The following is an 18,555-nucleotide window of genomic DNA, read 5'->3' as shown; positions in this document are numbered from 1 at the left end:
GTTTTAGTTTAAACTAGCTTATGCTCGCGACTTCGTCCGCGTGGACTACAAAATTTCAAAACCCTATTTCACCCCCTTAGGAGTTGAATTTTCAAAAATCCTTTCTTAGCGGATGCCTACGTCATAATAGCTATCTGCATGCCAAATTTCAGCCCGATCCGTCCAGTAGTTTGAGCTGTGCGTTGATAGATCAGTCAGTCAGTCAGTCAGTCAGTCAGTCAGTCAGTCAGTCAGTCAGTCAGTCAGTCACCTTTTCCTTTTATATATTTAGAAGATTATTAATTTATCTATTATTATTATTAAATTTTATCCTACACTATTATTAACAAAAACTCACTTAAAACTCAAATATTTACCAAGCGTATTAATAAAGTTACCAAAAACGACAGGTTTAGGTGTCATTCTATCTCTCAAACTCGCAATAGTAGATGCCAAGTAAGCAGCAGGTGTTACTGATACGTAATTCTTAACAGTAGAAGTTGGTTCCGTAGGTACAATATGATTTACATTAGTATAAATCTTTTTTCTATCTGCAAAAACAGCATTCTCTGATGTCGATTCATATTTGACTATTGGGTTATTCGTTGCAGAAATGACACCATCTATGTAAATAGGAGATACTTTAGTGGGAGCTAAAGTGAACAAATTTTTATATTCCGGTCTTATATAATTTGGTCTCAAAGTTGTTACTACAGGTGGTTGTGTTGAAACAGGTTGAAAAATAGCAAATTTACGATTATAAGGCTCATAATTTTGATTATATTCTGATGAATAATCATAATATTCTTTTGAGTTATACTGATTAGGGTCTTCTTTAATTGGTATTTCATCTTTGTAATTCACATAATCGTTTCTGAGATTTACATTTTCGTATTGTCTTACATTACCATCTGTTTGTTGTAAATAAATATTTTGGATGTTTTGATTATCAAATTGTTTTGCATTGTCATGTTTTACATAATTATTCACGAATATGCGATCTTCGTATTGATTTATATTAGTTTGTTGTGGTCTTAAATGATTACTTGCTATATTTTGATTATCATACTCTCTTATGTTATTCGCATCGTTATTTCTAAATCCATTATTGTTATATTGTTTAAATATTGTATTATAATGATTGTTTTGTTTAATGTTATTTTGAAGATTTTGATTGTTATATTGTTTTGCATTATTATAACCGTTATTAATGTTATTTTTAGGTCTGTTAGCTTCATCTTCATCATATCTTACATCAGCTTTGTAGCCATTTTCATCGGCTGTGTACGAAACAATTTGTAATCTTCCATCTGGGAGTCGAACCCTGTACTCTCCGTTGGTGCCACCGCTCACGCTTTGCTGTTTGTGTGAGAAATCATCACCGGTCGTCTGATCTTTGACTCTGTATGAGAATGCATAGTTTTGATCCTGTAAAAAAGAAATATACGATTTAAAATGTTAGTGTAGGTAGTTATATACAACGACACGGCAACGATACGGCAATGACACGGCAACGAGACTGCAACGATACGACATCAACACGGCAACGACATGGCAACGACAAACTAGCGCTTCCTCATCGTCGTTGTGAGTCTAGGTACTTCAGGACGTTTTTAGGGTTCCGTACGCGAAGGGTGCAAACGGGACCCTATGACTAAGTTTCCGCTGGCCATCCGTCTGTATGTCCGTGGGGTGTATCTCGTGAACCATAATAGTTGAGTCGAAATTGTCACAGAATGTAAATACTTAATAAAAATTTCAATATGGCCGTTGTGAAAATTAAAAAGTGTTGTCTCTTACGCTGTAGTGCACGTTGATACGGAACCCTTCGTGTGGGAGTCTGACTCGCACTTATCTGATTTTTATTAATTCGCTTTCTTGGCGATCTGTTTGTCCGTCAGCTAGTTATTATGAAAAGAAGTATTAGGTACCTGATCGTAGTCCTTATTATTGTTTTCATCGGATTCTTTACTGCTTTCGTATTGATTCCCGTAGTCTAAGTTTTGAACCTGAAATAATAATAATAATAATGAAAATGATATATATAATAATAATAATATATCATATTAATATAATATGATATTGATATCATATCATACTAATATCATCACTACCCCTATTATAAAATGTGAAAGTGTGTTTGTTTGTTGGTTTGTCCTTCAATCACGTCGCAACGGAGCAACGGATCGACGTAATTGCAGGGGTATAGTTTAAGACCTGTGGGGTGATTCTCTAACTCAGTGTCTAACACTGAACGATAGCCACCGAGCTCATTTTTTAATCCGTTGAAGATATTCTACGAAAAAATATTTTACTACCACCCAGTGAAGCAGCAATGTAGAACTAACCAACCTCGGTGGCTATCATTTAGTGTTAGACACTGAGTTAGAGAATCACCTAGCTGCTAGGTGATTTGCTAACTCAGTGTCTAACAGTAAATGATAGCCACCGAGGTTGGTTGGTTCACTGCTGCTTCACTGGGTTATATTAAAATATTTTTTCGTAGAAAACCTTCATCGGATTAAAAAATGAGCTCCGTGCCTATCAGTCAGTGTTAGAAACTGACTGAGTTAGCGAATCACCCTGCAGGTTAGCGCGCTTCCATCTTAGACTGTATCGTTAGTTTAACTGAAAAATATAATAAAATACCTACTTACTAAAAATATTTCGCGACAGGTTGAGATGGCAATCGGGGTATGAGGCGGGGGGGGGGGGGGGGGGGGACGCCCGCAGCGGCTGTGCAGGTGTGCGGGCCGTTCCCTCCCCGGCTGCCATCTCGACCTGTCGCGTACTATACTTGAATTTCTTAAGGTAGACACACACGCACGCGCACGAATCTGCACTTAACGAGCATCATCTATACTAATACTAGCTGATGCCCGCGACTTCGTACGCGTGGATTTAGTTTTTTAAAAATCCCGTGGGAATTCTTTGATTTCCCGGGATAAAAAGTAGCCTATGTCACTCTCCAGCTAGTTGATTCGCTAACTCAGTGTCTAACACAGAATGATAGCCACCGAGCTTGGTTGGTTCTACATTGCTGCTTCACTGGGTGGTAGTAAAATATTTTTTCGTAGAATATCTTCAACGGATTAAAAAATGAGCTCGGTGGCTATCGTTCAGTGTTAGACACTGAGTTAGCAAATCACCCGCTGGAAGGGGTATGGGAGTTTTTAATCAACCCATGCCCCTTCGATTTCTACACGGCATCGTACCGGAGTGCTACATCGCTTGTCGGCACGGCTTTGCCGGTAGGGTGGTAACTAGCCACGGCCGAAACCTCCCACCAGGAACTCAAGTAATGTAAGTAAGTACCTGATAGTATTGTTTTGGAGGTTTTGGTTTCAGCACATTTTGTCTTGCGTAATCCGATAAAGCTCTGTATATCGGCGGCAGGACAGTTCGCTCCTGAAAAAGAAATTTTATCATTATTAAGAAATAGTCGTAAGATTTTTTAGGGTTCCGTACCTCAAAAGGAAAAACGGAACCCTTATACGATCACTTTGTTGTCTGTCTGTCTGTCTGTCAAGAAACCTACAGGGTACTTCCCGTTGACCTAGAATCATGAAATTTGGCAGGTAGGTAGATTTTAAATCTGACATTTGGGGAAAAATCTGAAAACCGTGAATTTAGGGTTAGATCACACAAAAAAAATTAAATTGTGGTCATTAACTAATAATTAGTATTTTCAACATTCGAAGTGAGTGACTATATCAAGTGGGGTATCATATGAAAGGTCTTCACCTGTACATTCTAAAACAGATTTTTATTTATTTTTATGCATCATAGTTTTTGAATTATCGTGCAAAATGTCCAAAAAATACGACTGTAGTACGGAACCCTCATTGCGCGAGCCTGACTCGCACTTGGTCGGTTTTTACACCTTTATTATCAGTTATCTCTCAAAGCCACCGCGATACAAACAAACGTCCAAACAAGCGTTCCTCCCTGTGTTGGGGACAATAGGCAGAGAAACTTTCGTCTGGTGGGAGGCTTCGGTCGTGGCTAGTTACCACCCTACCGGCAAAGCCGTGCCGCCAAGTGATTTAGCGTTCCGGTACGATGCCGTGTAGAAACCAAAGGGGTATGGGTTTAATAAAAACTGCCATACCCCTTCTAGGTTAGCCCGCTATCATCTTAGGCTGCATCATCACTTACCACAAGATGAGATTGCAGTCAAGGGCTAACTTGTATCTGAATAAAAAAAAAAAAAAAAAAACTTTCAGCTTTTGTAAAATAAGAAATGTCTGACACTCGCTGGCTCTTAAGCCATAACATAAGTACAATTTGCTCGTATTTTCAATTTTGCTGGCAATGCAGCCTAAGATGGAGCACGTTTGCCTAGAAGATACAATGCTTGCCTATTCACTCTTGACTTGAAGGTACAGTTCTTGGAATTCACGAAGGCTAGTGAACTTTACCTGTGGTACCATTGTTTACATGGTCATTGCGTAAGTGTGCGTGCATGTCGGACCAATCAGTCGCGAGCAAGCGCTGTCTAACGCACACATTTAGTGTACCTTACGTGGCCTTCGTGAAATCATCATCATCATCATCGCGTGCCTTCTTCAAAACGAAGTTTGGAGGTCATCATGCGAAAAGCTTCTCTATTTTAAATTTCGCCTTCGTGAAATGCAAGAACTATACCAGTATTAAAAGTGGAAGGGAATTTTTACTAATCAAATCAACATACGTAATATTTACCTTCAAACAAAGCCAGAAACCTTGCGTGAATGTGTGAACATTACGATATAGCCTTACATGAATGTGGTATTAAACAATACAATTACGCAGGGCAAACGGGTTGTATGTAGCGAGCTACCTACGTCTGAACAATGGTGGGCAATCAATCACAGAGTGAGCGAGAGAAATAAATAATATCATGGATTCAATGAGGTCAGCGGGCCACAAAACCAGCCGGCCTTTCAGAAATTTGTTGGTCCCCACGTTGTAATCTAGTGGGAACACCGCCGATGGGAGTTGGTCCCACAGTTTGCACGTGCGTGGAAAAAAGGACCTGGCACAACGCACGGTCGAAGTGCACCAGACACCCAGGTGGTGAGAGTGAAATTGCTTACGGTGGCGCGCGGTGCGGTTGTAGAAAAAGGAGGGTGGAATGAGGTCAAAAAGTTCTTCAGAACACTGCCCATTACAAAGGTGATAGAACACGCAAATAGAGCTTTCGTCTCTGCATTATACAGTTTTATTAATTAAAATCATGAACACTTTTGTCTATGTTGTTTATTTTCAAGGACAACTCACGCTTGACCAAAAAATTTCATCATCATCATCAGCACCTTGGGACCCCAACGTCTATCGGTTTTACGAACTATGTGCCCTGCCCATTGCCACATCTGCTTCGCAACCCGTTGTGACTAAATCGTATCGGTTACTCTAGTTCTGCTACGGATCTCCTCATTTCTGGTTTGATCACGTAGAGAAACTCCGCACATAGCTCTCTCCATCGCCCGCTGAGTGACTCTGAGCTTTCTTATGAGGCCCATAGTTAGCGACCATGTCTCTGATTCATATGTCATCACTGGCAACACGCACGAAGACTTTGGTCTTCAAACACTGAGGAATTTTGGACAAGAAGACATCTCGAAACTTCCTGAACGCTGCCCAACCGAGTTGTTTACACAAAAAAAGACAAAGAGCATTCCGAACCAGTGCTGGATTCATTTGTTTGAATAAAAAATCTTTGGATTTCTATATAAAACGCCATTCTAATGGCCGACACAGGTACACAATCGCTCGCCAGTCAATGGGTAGCCGCAACATTGTCGTGTAAGCGAAACTATTCGCAAAGAAGTTCTCAAGCACTTAGCCGAATAATTGACTAGAGTTCAAAGAAAGTGTCTCTGCCACCACGCTATTGGTTCATTCGTCAATCGTAGTGGCTCGCGCTGTATGAAAATACATACAGTAGGTACCTACCCATGCGTGGACGCATCTCCACCACTTTCTTCTATAAGTCCAGCAAATTGCTAATGCGCGTGGCCGCCATTTTAGTTACATCAGCACTAGACTGAAGTTTCGAGCTGATGGTTAATTTTTATTTTGGCTGACGTCAAAGTGGTACAAACTATATTGCGGTCTACAATTTTACTTTGCACTATTTAGAAATAGATGGATCATAAAAAGACGTAGGAATCCCAAGACTCTCACAGGAAAGCACAGCGTTGGAAGACCCTCCACTAAGTAGCTTTAGTTTAAAGTTTACGTAATAATTATCACCACTATATCTTACAAATCCAACATCTGACTATCAAAAAGAGTTATTTAGTACCTACCTATTTTAAATAAATCATTTGACTTTGACTTTGACTAAGTGGAGAGGTATATAAAACGCCATTCTAATGGCCGACACAGGTACACAATCGCTCGCCAGTATATGGGTAGCCGCAACATTGTCGTGTAAGCGAAACTATTCGCTTTATACGCAAAGAAGTTCGGAAGCACTTAGCCGAATAATTGACGAGGGTACGAATATTTAGAATTTTCCCAAAGGAACCTTTTATACTTATATACATAATATATTATGTGATTTGATGTGTGTGAATAGCTTGTAGAAAAAAAGCTGTGATAGCCTAGTGGTTAGGACATCCACCTAATCGGAGGTCGGGGGTTCGATCCCGGGCACGCATATATGCGTTTTTTTATCCATGCTTTAACGGTGAGGGAAAACATCGTGAGGAAACCTACATGCCTGAGAGTTTTCCTTTTCCATAATGTTCTCAAAGGTGTGTGAGGTCTGCCAATCTGCACTTGGGCAGCGTGGTGGACTATGGCCACCACGCTGCCCAATGGAGCTTTCTATTCTGAGAGGAGACCTGTGTTCAATAGTGGGCCGGTGATGGGGAGATCATGATGAGCCAATTAAAGTAGCACTAATTACGTAAGGAATTAAGCAAATTTCGCAATTTCTTCGTAATTAAGGTTCGTTTCCACCGCCCTATTCATTTGGCACAAGTTGGCACGTTTCGACAACGTTTATAGAACGTACATTACGCGGCAAAAAGTAATGTAAATCGGCCTTTAGAATGACATTTCAGCTTTGTAGAGCGTTGTCTCTGTCACTCATACCTATATGACGTTTTGTCGGTCTCAACGACAGAGACAAGCTGAGCTGTGAAAAGCTGAGTGACTGACTGATCTATCAACGCACATGACTGCTCAAACTACTGGACGGATCGGGCTGAAATTTGGCACACACATAGCTATTATGACGCAGGCATCTGCTAAGAAAGGATTTTTAAAAATTCAACCCTTAAGAAGATAAAATAGGGGTTTGTAATTTATGTAGTCCACGCGGACGAAGTCGCGGGAATAAGCTAGTAATTTACATAATAGCATAGATATACATATAATAGCATAGCAATATTTATGAAATTTACATAAATAGCCTAACAACAGCTGTTATGTTTGGTGGTCATGTTAAATACGAACGTCACTTATGTTTAAAGAAGTTTTACTTCATAATACTTGTACTAAGGATAGGTTACAGATCGACATTAAGTCCACGGAGGCGGGTAAGCCTCTAATTAGTCTGCGTTTGTTTATAAGTTAACTTTTGACGGAATTCGCGTTGTACGGAACGAGTTCTGAGGGGGTTTCACAGGAACTAGGAAGTATTAATGGTGTTTATTGGTCTTTATTTGAGTATTAAAGACTGCTTTTGGAATTGCTTTCGGTCGTGTCAGTTTAGTTTGTTAAGGTTTTGTATGGTTGATGATTTTCTTGTTTTGGGTGGTGTGTTGATTTTTTTTATGAGACTAAGTAATATTTGGTCTCCATAATTCCTCAGTTGACAGATTACATTTCATCGAGTTTTAAATCACAACTGTATTAAAGAAGTTTCCAGTTCAAAAGTAGGTAGGTACAGCTTTTAATCTATTGAAATGACTACTTGCTACTTTAAAACCCTCCTAAAAAAATGGTGGCCTCTGCTTGCCAATTGGCGCCAAATAGAGCAGGTTAAAGAAGTTTTACTTCAAAAAAATCTTGTACTAAGGTCCACGTGTTAAGTCCACGGAGGCGGGTAAGCCTCTAATTAGTCTGCGTTTGTTTATAAGTTAACTTTTGACGGAATTCGCGTTGTACGGAACGAGTTTTGAGGCGTTTTCACAGGAAGTATTATTGGTGTATATTGGTCTTTATTCGAGTATTAAAGTCTGCTTTTAGAATTGCTTTCCGTCTTGTCAATTTAGTTTGTTAACGTTTTGTACCTATATATGAATACTTTGTGTGTATAAATTTCCGTGTTTTTATGATGGTTTGTTGATCAGTACTCATATTACAAATTGGCAAGGATATTAGGGATTACTAGCTTATGCTCGCGACTTCGTCCGCGTGGACTACACAAATTTCAAACCCCTATTTCACCCCCTTAGGGGTTGAATTTTTAAAAATCCTTTCTTAGCGGATGCCTACGTCATAATAGCTATCTGCATGCCAAATTTCAGCCCGATCCGTCCAGTAAGTTGAGCTGTGCGTTGATAGATCAGTCAGTCAGTCAGTCAGTCACCTTTTCCTTTCATATATTATTAAGAAGACTAGCTTATGCTCGCGACTTCGTCCGCATGGACTACACAAATTTCAAACCCCTATTTCACCCCCTTAGGGGTTGAACTTTTAAAAATCCTTTCTTAGCGGATGCCTACGTCATAATAGCTATCTGCATGCCAAATTTCAGTCCGATCCGTCCAGTAGTTTGAGCTGTGCGTTGATAGATCAGTCAGTCAGTCAGTCAGTCACCTTTTCCTTTCATATATTAAGAAGACTAGCTTATGCTCGCGACTTCGTCCGCGTGGACTACACAAATTTCAAACCCCTATTTCACCCCCTTAGGGGTTGAATTTTTAAAAATCCTTTCTTAGCGGATGCCTACGTCATAATAGCTATCTGCATGCCAAATTTCAGCCCGATCCGTCCAGTAAGTTGAGCTGTGCGTTGATAGATCAGTCAGTCAGTCAGTCAGTCACCTTTTCCTTTCATATATTATTAAGAAGACTAGCTTATGCTCGCGACTTCGTCCGCATGGACTACACAAATTTCAAACCCCTATTTCACCCCCTTAGGGGTTGAACTTTTAAAAATCCTTTCTTAGCGGATGCCTACGTCATAATAGCTATCTGCATGCCAAATTTCAGTCCGATCCGTCCAGTAGTTTGAGCTGTGCGTTGATAGATCAGTCAGTCAGTCAGTCAGTCACCTTTTCCTTTCATATATTAAGAAGACTAGCTTATGCTCGCGACTTCGTCCGCGTGGACTACACAAATTTCAAACCCCTATTTCAACCCCTTAGGGGTTGAATTTTTAAAAATCCTTTCTTAGCGGATGCCTACGTCATAATAGCTATCTGCATGCCAAATTTCAGTCCGATCCGTCCAGTAGTTTGAGCTGTGCGTTGATAGATCAGTCAGTCAGTCAGTCACCTTTTCCAAGAAGAAGAAGATTATGAACTCTCACCTCATAATCATTGAATCCATTTTCTCTTGCATATCCCCTAAGTCTTGCTTTCAGCAGCATATCAGCATAAGGCACATGGTTGTACGAAGTAGCTTCTGGCACATTATTAATGGAAGTTTCTCCAGTATTGGAGAACAGATCATTATTGGAGATTGGAGAAATATTGGCCAAAAGATCTGGCGATAGAGTTACCTCTGTTGGACTTGGTAAGGGATATATATGGTTAAGGGGATTATTTTGGGTTAATACGAAGTTATAGTTTGGTATGGAATTTTGTGCTGGTATGGAGTTTTCGGTTATGGAATTGTTTGGAGGGTTTGGGTTTAAATTGCTTTGTGCTATCGCTTCGATTAGGGGTCGTGCTGTTACTATTAGGGGTCGTCGTGGCGGTGGTTGGCCGTCGTTCGGGAAAAGCACTGGGCCTTGTCTGGAAAGGAAAAATAGGTTTTTAAAATTAATGCAAGTGTTGATAGAAGCTGGATAGAAGCTTACTTTGCGAAAGTTCATGATAAACTAGGAACAATAATAATTGCTTTTGCTAATAATTAAAAATTGTTAATTTACTATACAGGGTGTAACCAGAACGCTAGCAAAAACTTAGCGTTATCGTTACACTACCTAAACACAATCCAATACCAATATCCATTTGCCTCATATTGTAATTTTAGTGATTTAGTATTTTTCAAACCCGCAATGTATAGCGTGAAAAACTCGAGTCAATGCCCCGCCTACGACGCAGCATTGACTCCGAGTGGCCTACTTACGCAACGTTCGTTGACCTCTAGCGTCAGTCAGATGTTTTATTTGCAACATATTGTTTTACAAATTTATAGTTTTTTTTTTAAATCGCGTACTATCACCTGGGGTCGTTTTGTTAGCGTTCTGGTTACACCCTGTATATCAACAATATTGCTAACTTGCTAAGTAGGTAGGTACCCTACCCTAAATACTTAAATTCTAGGAGAAAACTAATATAGTTTTCGTGAAGGACAGTACCAGTGGTTAATGAGAAATCCAAACTAAAAGCTATTAATGCTAGCTATATAAATGGTGTAAGTTTTAGGGATGCTATACGCATAGTCGATCCAGCCGTGGCATATTCGATTTGGAATTTTTTAAATAAATACTGGACCCAATGTAACTTCTACTTATTAAAAAGACTTATTCCCTGGGGGAAAACTTGTACCACTTTATTTTATAATTTTTATAGTGTTTTTACCTACACTTGAAGGAAATTTCTAAATAATTTTAAATACACATCAAAAATTGCGAACCGGCAGGAATCGAACCCGCGTCTCCTGGGATCGCGCCCGACGCTTTAACCACTAAGCTACAGCCCGCTTACTGCCAGTGACGAAATTTGTGATGTGTATGCTCACTCAGTACTGAGGCACCACCACCACCACTTCGGCCATGGATTGATTGAACCTGTAAGTTTTAAGTAAGTAGCTTGTATGATGGACTTACGACAAATTTACTTATGTATACAGTATAGCTTTTTTTATTATTCAGATACAAGTTAGCCCTTGACTGCAATCTCACCTGGTGGTAAGTGACGATGCAGTCTAAGATGGAAGCGGGCTAACCTGGAAGGGGTATGGCAGTTTTTAATAAACCCATGCCCCTTGGGTTTCTACACGGCATCGTACCGGAACGCTAAATCGCTTGGTGGCACGGCTTTGCCAGTAGGGTGGTAACTAGCCACGGCCGAAGCCTCCCACCAGACCAGACCAGAAATTTAGAAATTATAAAATTCCAAATCGCTGCCAGGAATCGAACCCGGGACCTCCCACTAATAAGACCACAGCGCTTACCACTGCGCCAGGGAGGTCATCAAATAGCTGTGATAGCCTAGTGGTTAGGATGTTCGCCTTCTAATCGGAGGTCGGGTGTTCGATCCCGAGCACGCATCTCTAACTTTTCGGAGTTATGTGCGTTTTAAGTACCTAACTAAATATCATTTGCTTTAACTGTGAAGGAAAACATCGTGAGGAAACCTGCATGCCTGAGAGTTCTCCATAATGTTCTCAAAGGTGTGTGAAGTCTACCAATCCGCACATGGCCAGCGTGGTAGACTATGGCCAAACCCTTCTCACTCTGAGAGGAGACCCGTGCTCTGCAGTGAGCCGGCGATGGGTTGATCATGATGATACACATAGTTTGCTCAGTACAGCAGGGCGCGGTGGAATCTAAATATATAAAAGGAAAAGGTGACTGACTAACTGACTGACTGATCTATCAACGCACAGCTCAAACTACTAGACGGATCGGGCTGAAATTTGGCATGCAGATAGCTATTATGACGTAGGCATCCGCTGAGAAAGGATTTTTGAAAATTCAATCCCTGAGGGGGTGAAATAGGGGTTTGCAATTTGCGTAGTCCAAGCGGACGAAGTCGCGAACATAAGCTAGTTACTACTAATATTACAAACTACCTGACTATTCATAAGCACTTGTAAAAAGTTTACATGAATAAAAAAACATTCTATTCTATTCTATTCTATACAAATGCATTTCACAACTATGTGTATAGCACCCCTAACTATTTCTGCTAACGACTGTTGTTTAGCGAAATTCACATTCAACTTGTTGAGCTGATGTCTCGAAATACGTCTTAGCTTGAATTAGAATTGATTAGGATTCTTGTAATTATTGGGTTGCTTTACTAATGTTGTGGTGAACGCCACGTTTGAGAAGTTCACGCGGACGAAGTATCGAGCATTAAGCTAGTCTAAATATGTAAAAGGAAAAGGTCTGTACCCGTAGTAAAAGATTTTACGTCTCACCGAACCAAACCAAATTCGAGAGTCGGAATACTTCCGCGTTACAGTAAACTGGATCTTAAATGCCTTGTTTTAAAGCTCAAGTTTGTCTACACTTCTACAGCCAGCGCTCCAAGCGGAAACATTGCGAAATTAAAATCAGTGGCATTAAATATTTGACTTCAATTCAAGGCTCTTTAGGTCCATTTTACTTTGATGTTATTGTGTTTGGTGAGACGTAAAATCTTACACTACGGGTACTGGTGACAGATTGACTGACTGATCTACACACAGCTCAAACTACTGGACGGATCGGGCTGAAATTCGGCATGCAGATAGCTATTATGACGAAGCAAGGATTTTTGAAGATTCAACCCCTAAAGGGGTGAAATAGGGGGTTGAAATTTGTGTAGTCCACGGGGATGAAGTCGCGAGCATAAGCTAGTCTAAATATGTAAAAGGAAAAGGTGACTGCGACTGACTGACTGATATATCAACGCTAAGCTCAAACTACTGGACAGATCGTGCTAAAATTTGGCATGCAGATAGCTATTATGACGCAGGCGTAGGCAACCGCTAAGAAGGGATTTTTAAAAATTCCTAAGGGAGTAAAATAGGGGGTTGAAGTTTTACACAAACTTCAACCCCCTCGCGACTTCGTCCACGCGGAAGTCGCGAGCCTAAGCTAGTATGTTATAAACACTTACTTTGTAGGCTTGCTATCTTCCAAGTACTGTCGCAGTTCGTAGGGATGGTAGTTGAAGTTCCTGGGTTCCACCAAACTGGCCGGTGTGGGTAGTTCTTGTAGAACCACTTCTTTGATGTATAAGGTCACGATCAATGTGTACCTGAAATTATTAATGATAATACGTTAATAACAAGGCCTTTGTACTTGACACAATCATCATCATCAACCGATAGACGTCCACGGCTGGACATAGGTCTCTTGTAGGGACTTCCACACGCCACGGTCTTGCGCCGCCGCCATCCAGCGGCTCCGTGCGACTCGTCTGATGTCGTTCGTCCACCTAGTGGGGGTCTTCCAACGCTGCGTCTTCTGGCGCGAGGTCGCCATTCTAGCACCTTGGGAGAAAAGAGAACCTAAAGAGAAAAAAATACTGTAGTTCTCCTACGGATCTCCTCATTTCTGACACAATAAAACTGCGTAAACTAGAGTACGCGGCAGGAAATATAGTTGGCCTTTAGATTAGAGATAATAATAGAGATAGTTTGCAACCCAAGGAAAGGCTACTTCTGGTCCCGGAAAATCAAAGAGTTCCCACGGGTTATTTACAAAACCTAAATCCACGCGGAAAAAGTCGCGGGATTATAAGGGAATGATACTGTTTTTTTTTAACTCAGATACAAGTTAGCCCTTGACTGCAATCTCACCTGGTGGTAAGTGATGATGCAGTCTAAGATGGATGCGGGCTAACCTGGATGGGGTCCAGGCAATTTTTATTAAACCTATACCCCTATGGTTTCTACACGGCATCGTACCGGAACGTTAAATCACTTGGCGGCACGGCTTTACTGGTAGGGTGGTAACTAGCCACGGCCGAAGCCTCCCACCAGAACAAATGCGAAAATGCCAAGAAACAATACATATACTCACACCTTTATCTTATAAGTAAGCATTAAGTAAGCAATTGTTCTGAATAATTTTCCATAACGTAATTATAAGCATTTGCGAGGAACACAACTCCATCTGTTACGTCTGACAGACGGACAGATAAACAAATAGCAACGCTGGAGCGACGCGTGATGTATTGGTTTGGAATTGAGATGAAATCTACCAGCTGATTATATTTTGTTGTTGCTATTTGCAAATCCTTCGTTCCGAATTATAATAAAGTCCTCCGCTGAGCCGAGTTCGTGTTTGCTCGTTTATCTCAGAAACTCATTAAGTATGGTCCTCCGTAACCTCTTAGTCCGCCTTCCAATCGGAGGTCGGGGGTTCGATCCCGGGCACGCACCTCTAACTTTTCGGAGTTATGTGCGTTTTAAGTAATTTAATATCACTTGCTTTAACGGTGAAGGAAAACATCGTGAGGAAACCTGCATGCCTGAGAGTTCTCCATAATGTTCTCAAAGGTGTGTGAAGTCTACCAGCGTGTGTAGACTATGGCGAAACCCTTCTCACTCTGAGAGGAGACCCGTGCTCTGTAGTGAGCCGGCGATGGGTTGATCATGATGATGATGATGAACCTCTTAGAATGAGAAGGGTTTAGGCCATTGTCCGCCACGCTGGTCAAGTGCGGATAGGCAGACTTGACATACTTTTGAGAACATTATGTAGATGTCAGAGGTGTGTGAAGTCTGCTAATCCGCACTTGGCCAGTGTGGTAGGATCTTATTATCCTTAGAGGAGACGCGTGCTCAGTAGTGAGCTAGCGACGTGATGGGTTGATCATGACGATGATGGCGTCTTGCAGGTTTCCTCACGTCGTTTTCCTACACCGTTAAATCAAGTGATATTTAATAAACCTAAAATGCCTAACTGTTAGAGTTGCGAAACCGGGATCGAACCACCGACGTCCCGAAAAGGAGACGGACGTTTTAACCACTGGGCTATCACGGTTATACTAGGTACCTATAGTACGTGGCAGTTTAAGATGGCAATCGGGGTATGAGGCGGGGGGGGGACGGCCCGCCACAGACCAAGTGGAATTCTACACATCCCCTGCGTTAACCCGGTGCAGAGTGCGGGTTAGCGCGGGTGGCGTGCGGGTGTGCGGGGTTACCCCCCGTCTCATACCCCGATTGCCATCTCGACCTGTCGCGTACTATAGGTACCTAGTATAATCGTGATAGCCCAATGGGGCCGATTCTCTAGTACACAATCTCTAAACTAAACTAAATTAACAGGTCTAAATCTAGTGCTATCCTTTTCTGCAAGCAACATTATGAAAGGGATAGCAATAGATTTAGACGTGTCATTTTAGTTTACTATACTTCAGTAGTTACAACTTGGAAAAAAGTATTGTGGTAGGCAAATTGACCCGAATATTTTTGTTAAAATTGAAATTAAACTATCAATGAAATATACGCAAAAACATCAATGGCTTTTAATTGAATAAAAAACGTCGTATTTGCCGCCTTGATTGCATCATTGTTCCGTGTGAATGCGCTGTCATAGATACGCGCAAAGCAGGGTCGGATCTAGGAGGGGTGCCAGCCAGGTAACCTCTCAGGGTGCATGGGTGCTGCTGGTGTCCGAGTACTACGATAATCCGAACTAAGAAAGAAAGAAAGAAAGAAGAAATGATTTTAACGACGTTTTTTACATACGTTTATTGTCTTGCAGGTATTTTATAAATTACTTAATTTATTTTCTACTGGCCGATTAACGCGACTTTTGTATGTGGATTTAGTTTTTTAAAAATCCCGTGGGAACTATTTGATTTTACTGGATAAAAAGTAGCCTATGTCACTTTCCAGGACTTTAACTATACCCATGCAATAAATCACGTCAATCCGTTACTCCGTTGCGACGTGATTGAAGGACAAACCAACATCCCAACAAACAAACACACTTTCGCATTTATAATAAGGGTACCAACTGATGTTTGAACTTTCAGACCAGCAGCACCCATGCACACTGAGAGGTTACCTGGCTGGTAACCTCTCAGTGTGCATGGGTGCTGCTGGTGTCCGAGGGGCAGATTTCGGGCTGGTGCAACCCGGTAACAAGGCTAATAATTTCTCTTCGGGGATATTGTTGGCTATGGCTAATGACCTGAGGGGGGAGGCTTCTCCGCGTGTCCCTCTGACTAGCCAGGGTATTAATTGCACCTCGTCCACTATGCCCAGTGGATGAGGTGCAATCAATACCCTGGCGCCCTTATGCCCTCAAGTAGACGCAAGATCAAAATGAAATACTTACTTATTAATTGTTAACAAAGCTTCTGATACACCTACCGTAGGGTCAATCTAAGTCGCGCGACTGAAGGGGCAATGTAGAACTTTTCTCTGGACATATTTTTATTTTATTTTATTTATTAGGAACACACACAATACATTAATTTAACACAAACTACGACACTTATAGACAAACACAGGCTGATAAATGTATCTATAAAATGTGTACACAGCATTTGCAAAATATCTAGACAAATAAAAAGAACTTAACTAACTACTTAACTAAACAATTAATAATTAAGTTACTTAGGAGATCCCTAGCGTTCAGCGTGAGAGTAAACATTCCGCTGAACACACGTCTGTTCAGAATGTCAATTTTATTGAGAAATTGCCCCCATGCCGCTGAACGGCAGAGACGATCTAGGGAGCTAGGTCTTGCGCTCCTGCCATCCTGATAATTTCCTGATTTTTATTTTATTTTTATTAGGAAAAGTAACAGCTTAAATTGATCTTAATAATCTTAAAATTAAGTAATTAGGAGCTAATAATAGGTTTTCACATTTAGATACAAAATTAAAACTTAGATGAACACAGTGAATTATGAGATAATTCAGGGTCTATCTAGATTTCCCCTTAGCCAGGTATGTGAGTAGCTTGCTGCAGTTATATTTTCACCAGTGATCGAAAATTCGGGTTCAAATGGTGCAATTGTAAATGATGATGTGAAATTGTAAAGGTGTAAAACATAAATCTGTCTCGTTTTAACGCAATCAGTCTGAGCAAAGTCAAATCTCAGCCTAAGACCCTGCACCATATTATGTAAAGCCGGGCCTGGCGCACAACCGCCATATTGTCGTCGTCATTGCAACCATTGTCGGCGTGGGAAAATGGCGGGATTCGGCCGCGTTGGTGTGAAAACTACGATTTCCGATGAGTGCGAGTTTTAATTAAAAAATCTTGTAAAGTTTTTATTGATTTTAACGACGTTTTTTACATACGTTTATTGTCTTGCAGGTATTTTATAAATTACTTAATTTATTTTCTACTAGCCGCGACTTAGTTCGCGTGGATTTAGTTTTTTAAAAATCCCATGGAAACTATTTGATTTTACTGGATAAAACGTAGCCTATGTCACTTTCCAGGACTTTAACTATACCCATGCAATAAATCACGTCAATCCGTTACTCCGTTGCGACGTGATTGAAGGACAAACCAACAACCCAACAAACAAACACACTTTCGCATTTATAATAAGGGTACCAACTGATGTTTGAACTTTCAGAAATAATAAATTATGTTGGCGTGTTTTGCTTGCTTGGCTGCAGGTTGACTGGTATCGACGTGACTAATATGAAAGGGATCTGTTATGATTTTAAACGCCTGGCTAGACTCAATAGTTAGGTCTTCAATCTTATGTTAGGAAAATTGTGATTTGCACGGTCAAAATAAATTATACTTATTTGAGATATTGTTTCATGTACAGTACGCGGCCGAAAATATTGTACATTAGAGAGAGAAGATAGTGGTTTCGTAGAGCGTTATCTCTGTCGTTGAGACCGACAAAACGTCACATTGCGAAAAATGATGTTCCCACACCCACAGCATTTTTAAAAGACCTAAGTCTCCGAGATTAACCGAGGACGGACGGATATGGCGAAACTATAAGGGTTCCTTGTTTACTACGGAACCCTAAAAAGGTATCAAACTACCTACTCACCACAGGAATTTTTGAAACATGTTGAAATTCCAAATCACATTCAGTTCACTTGTTAGTCACAAATTAACACTAAATCACTATTAATTAGGTATTAAAAACAAAAATATTCATAAAATGTTATTCAATTATTCTTAAAAACAATATTAAAAAATGTAGCGTATATCGGAACGTTGTTCACAAAAAAAATCCAATATGGCGTAATAAAAAAAAAACAATACGTCAGTTGCAAGCGCGGGAGTTGGATTGGAAATGACAATGGATTTTGTGTCAGCGAGTTTTTAACTTACAGCCTATAAACAATAAAGACTCGCGTTTTGTAATGCATCGTTAACAATTTGTGTGTTGTGATATTTATACCATCATCATCGTCATCATCAGCCTGTGGACGTCCACTGTTGGACATAGGCCTTCCCTAAAGAGCGCCACCACACCCGGTCCTCAGCCTTCCTCATCCAGCCACTTCCCGCCAGCCTCTTTATATCGTCGGTCCATCGTGCTGGAGGGCGTCCCACACTACGCTTGCTTAAACGCGGTCTCCACTCAAGGACTTTCCGGCTCCAACGGCCATCGCCTCTACGACAGGCATGACCTGCCCACTGCCACTTCAGCTTGCTAATAGTTTAGGCTATGTCAGTAACCCTGGTTCTCTTGCGGATCTACTCATTTCAGATCCTATCTCTCAGGGAAACTCCTAACATAGCCCTCTCCATAGCTCGCTGAGCGACTTTGAATTTGTGAACAAGGCCATTTGTCAGTGTCCTCGTT

General features: G+C 40.9%; 1 protein-coding gene across 2 annotated transcripts; it reads right to left on the bottom strand.

Annotated features, from left to right (window-relative positions):
* Positions 1 to 255: 255 nt before the first annotated feature.
* On the bottom strand, positions 256 to 18,005 carry LOC117994003 (probable serine/threonine-protein kinase clkA). Of its 2 annotated transcripts, XM_069507171.1 has the most exons (6): positions 17,791 to 18,005; positions 12,920 to 13,060; positions 9,451 to 9,877; positions 3,295 to 3,387; positions 1,911 to 1,988; positions 256 to 1,407 (listed from the first exon to the last, which is right to left on the bottom strand). In XM_069507171.1, exons 1-6 carry the CDS (start codon positions 17,808 to 17,810, stop codon positions 334 to 336), a joined length of 1,833 nt encoding a protein of 610 aa, XP_069363272.1. In that variant the 5' UTR covers positions 17,811 to 18,005; the 3' UTR covers positions 256 to 333. The 2 variants fall into 2 exon arrangements, with proteins under 2 accessions (XP_069363272.1, XP_069363273.1); XM_069507172.1 differs by lacking the exon at positions 3,295 to 3,387.
* Between the last annotated feature and the right edge of the window lie 550 nt (positions 18,006 to 18,555).

The sequence above is a fragment of the Maniola hyperantus genome, chromosome 25 (assembly GCF_902806685.2).
Source record: "Maniola hyperantus chromosome 25, iAphHyp1.2, whole genome shotgun sequence".
Taxonomy (NCBI): Eukaryota; Metazoa; Arthropoda; class Insecta; order Lepidoptera; family Nymphalidae; genus Maniola; species Maniola hyperantus.
This window is presented reverse-complemented; position numbering and strand designations above follow the sequence as displayed.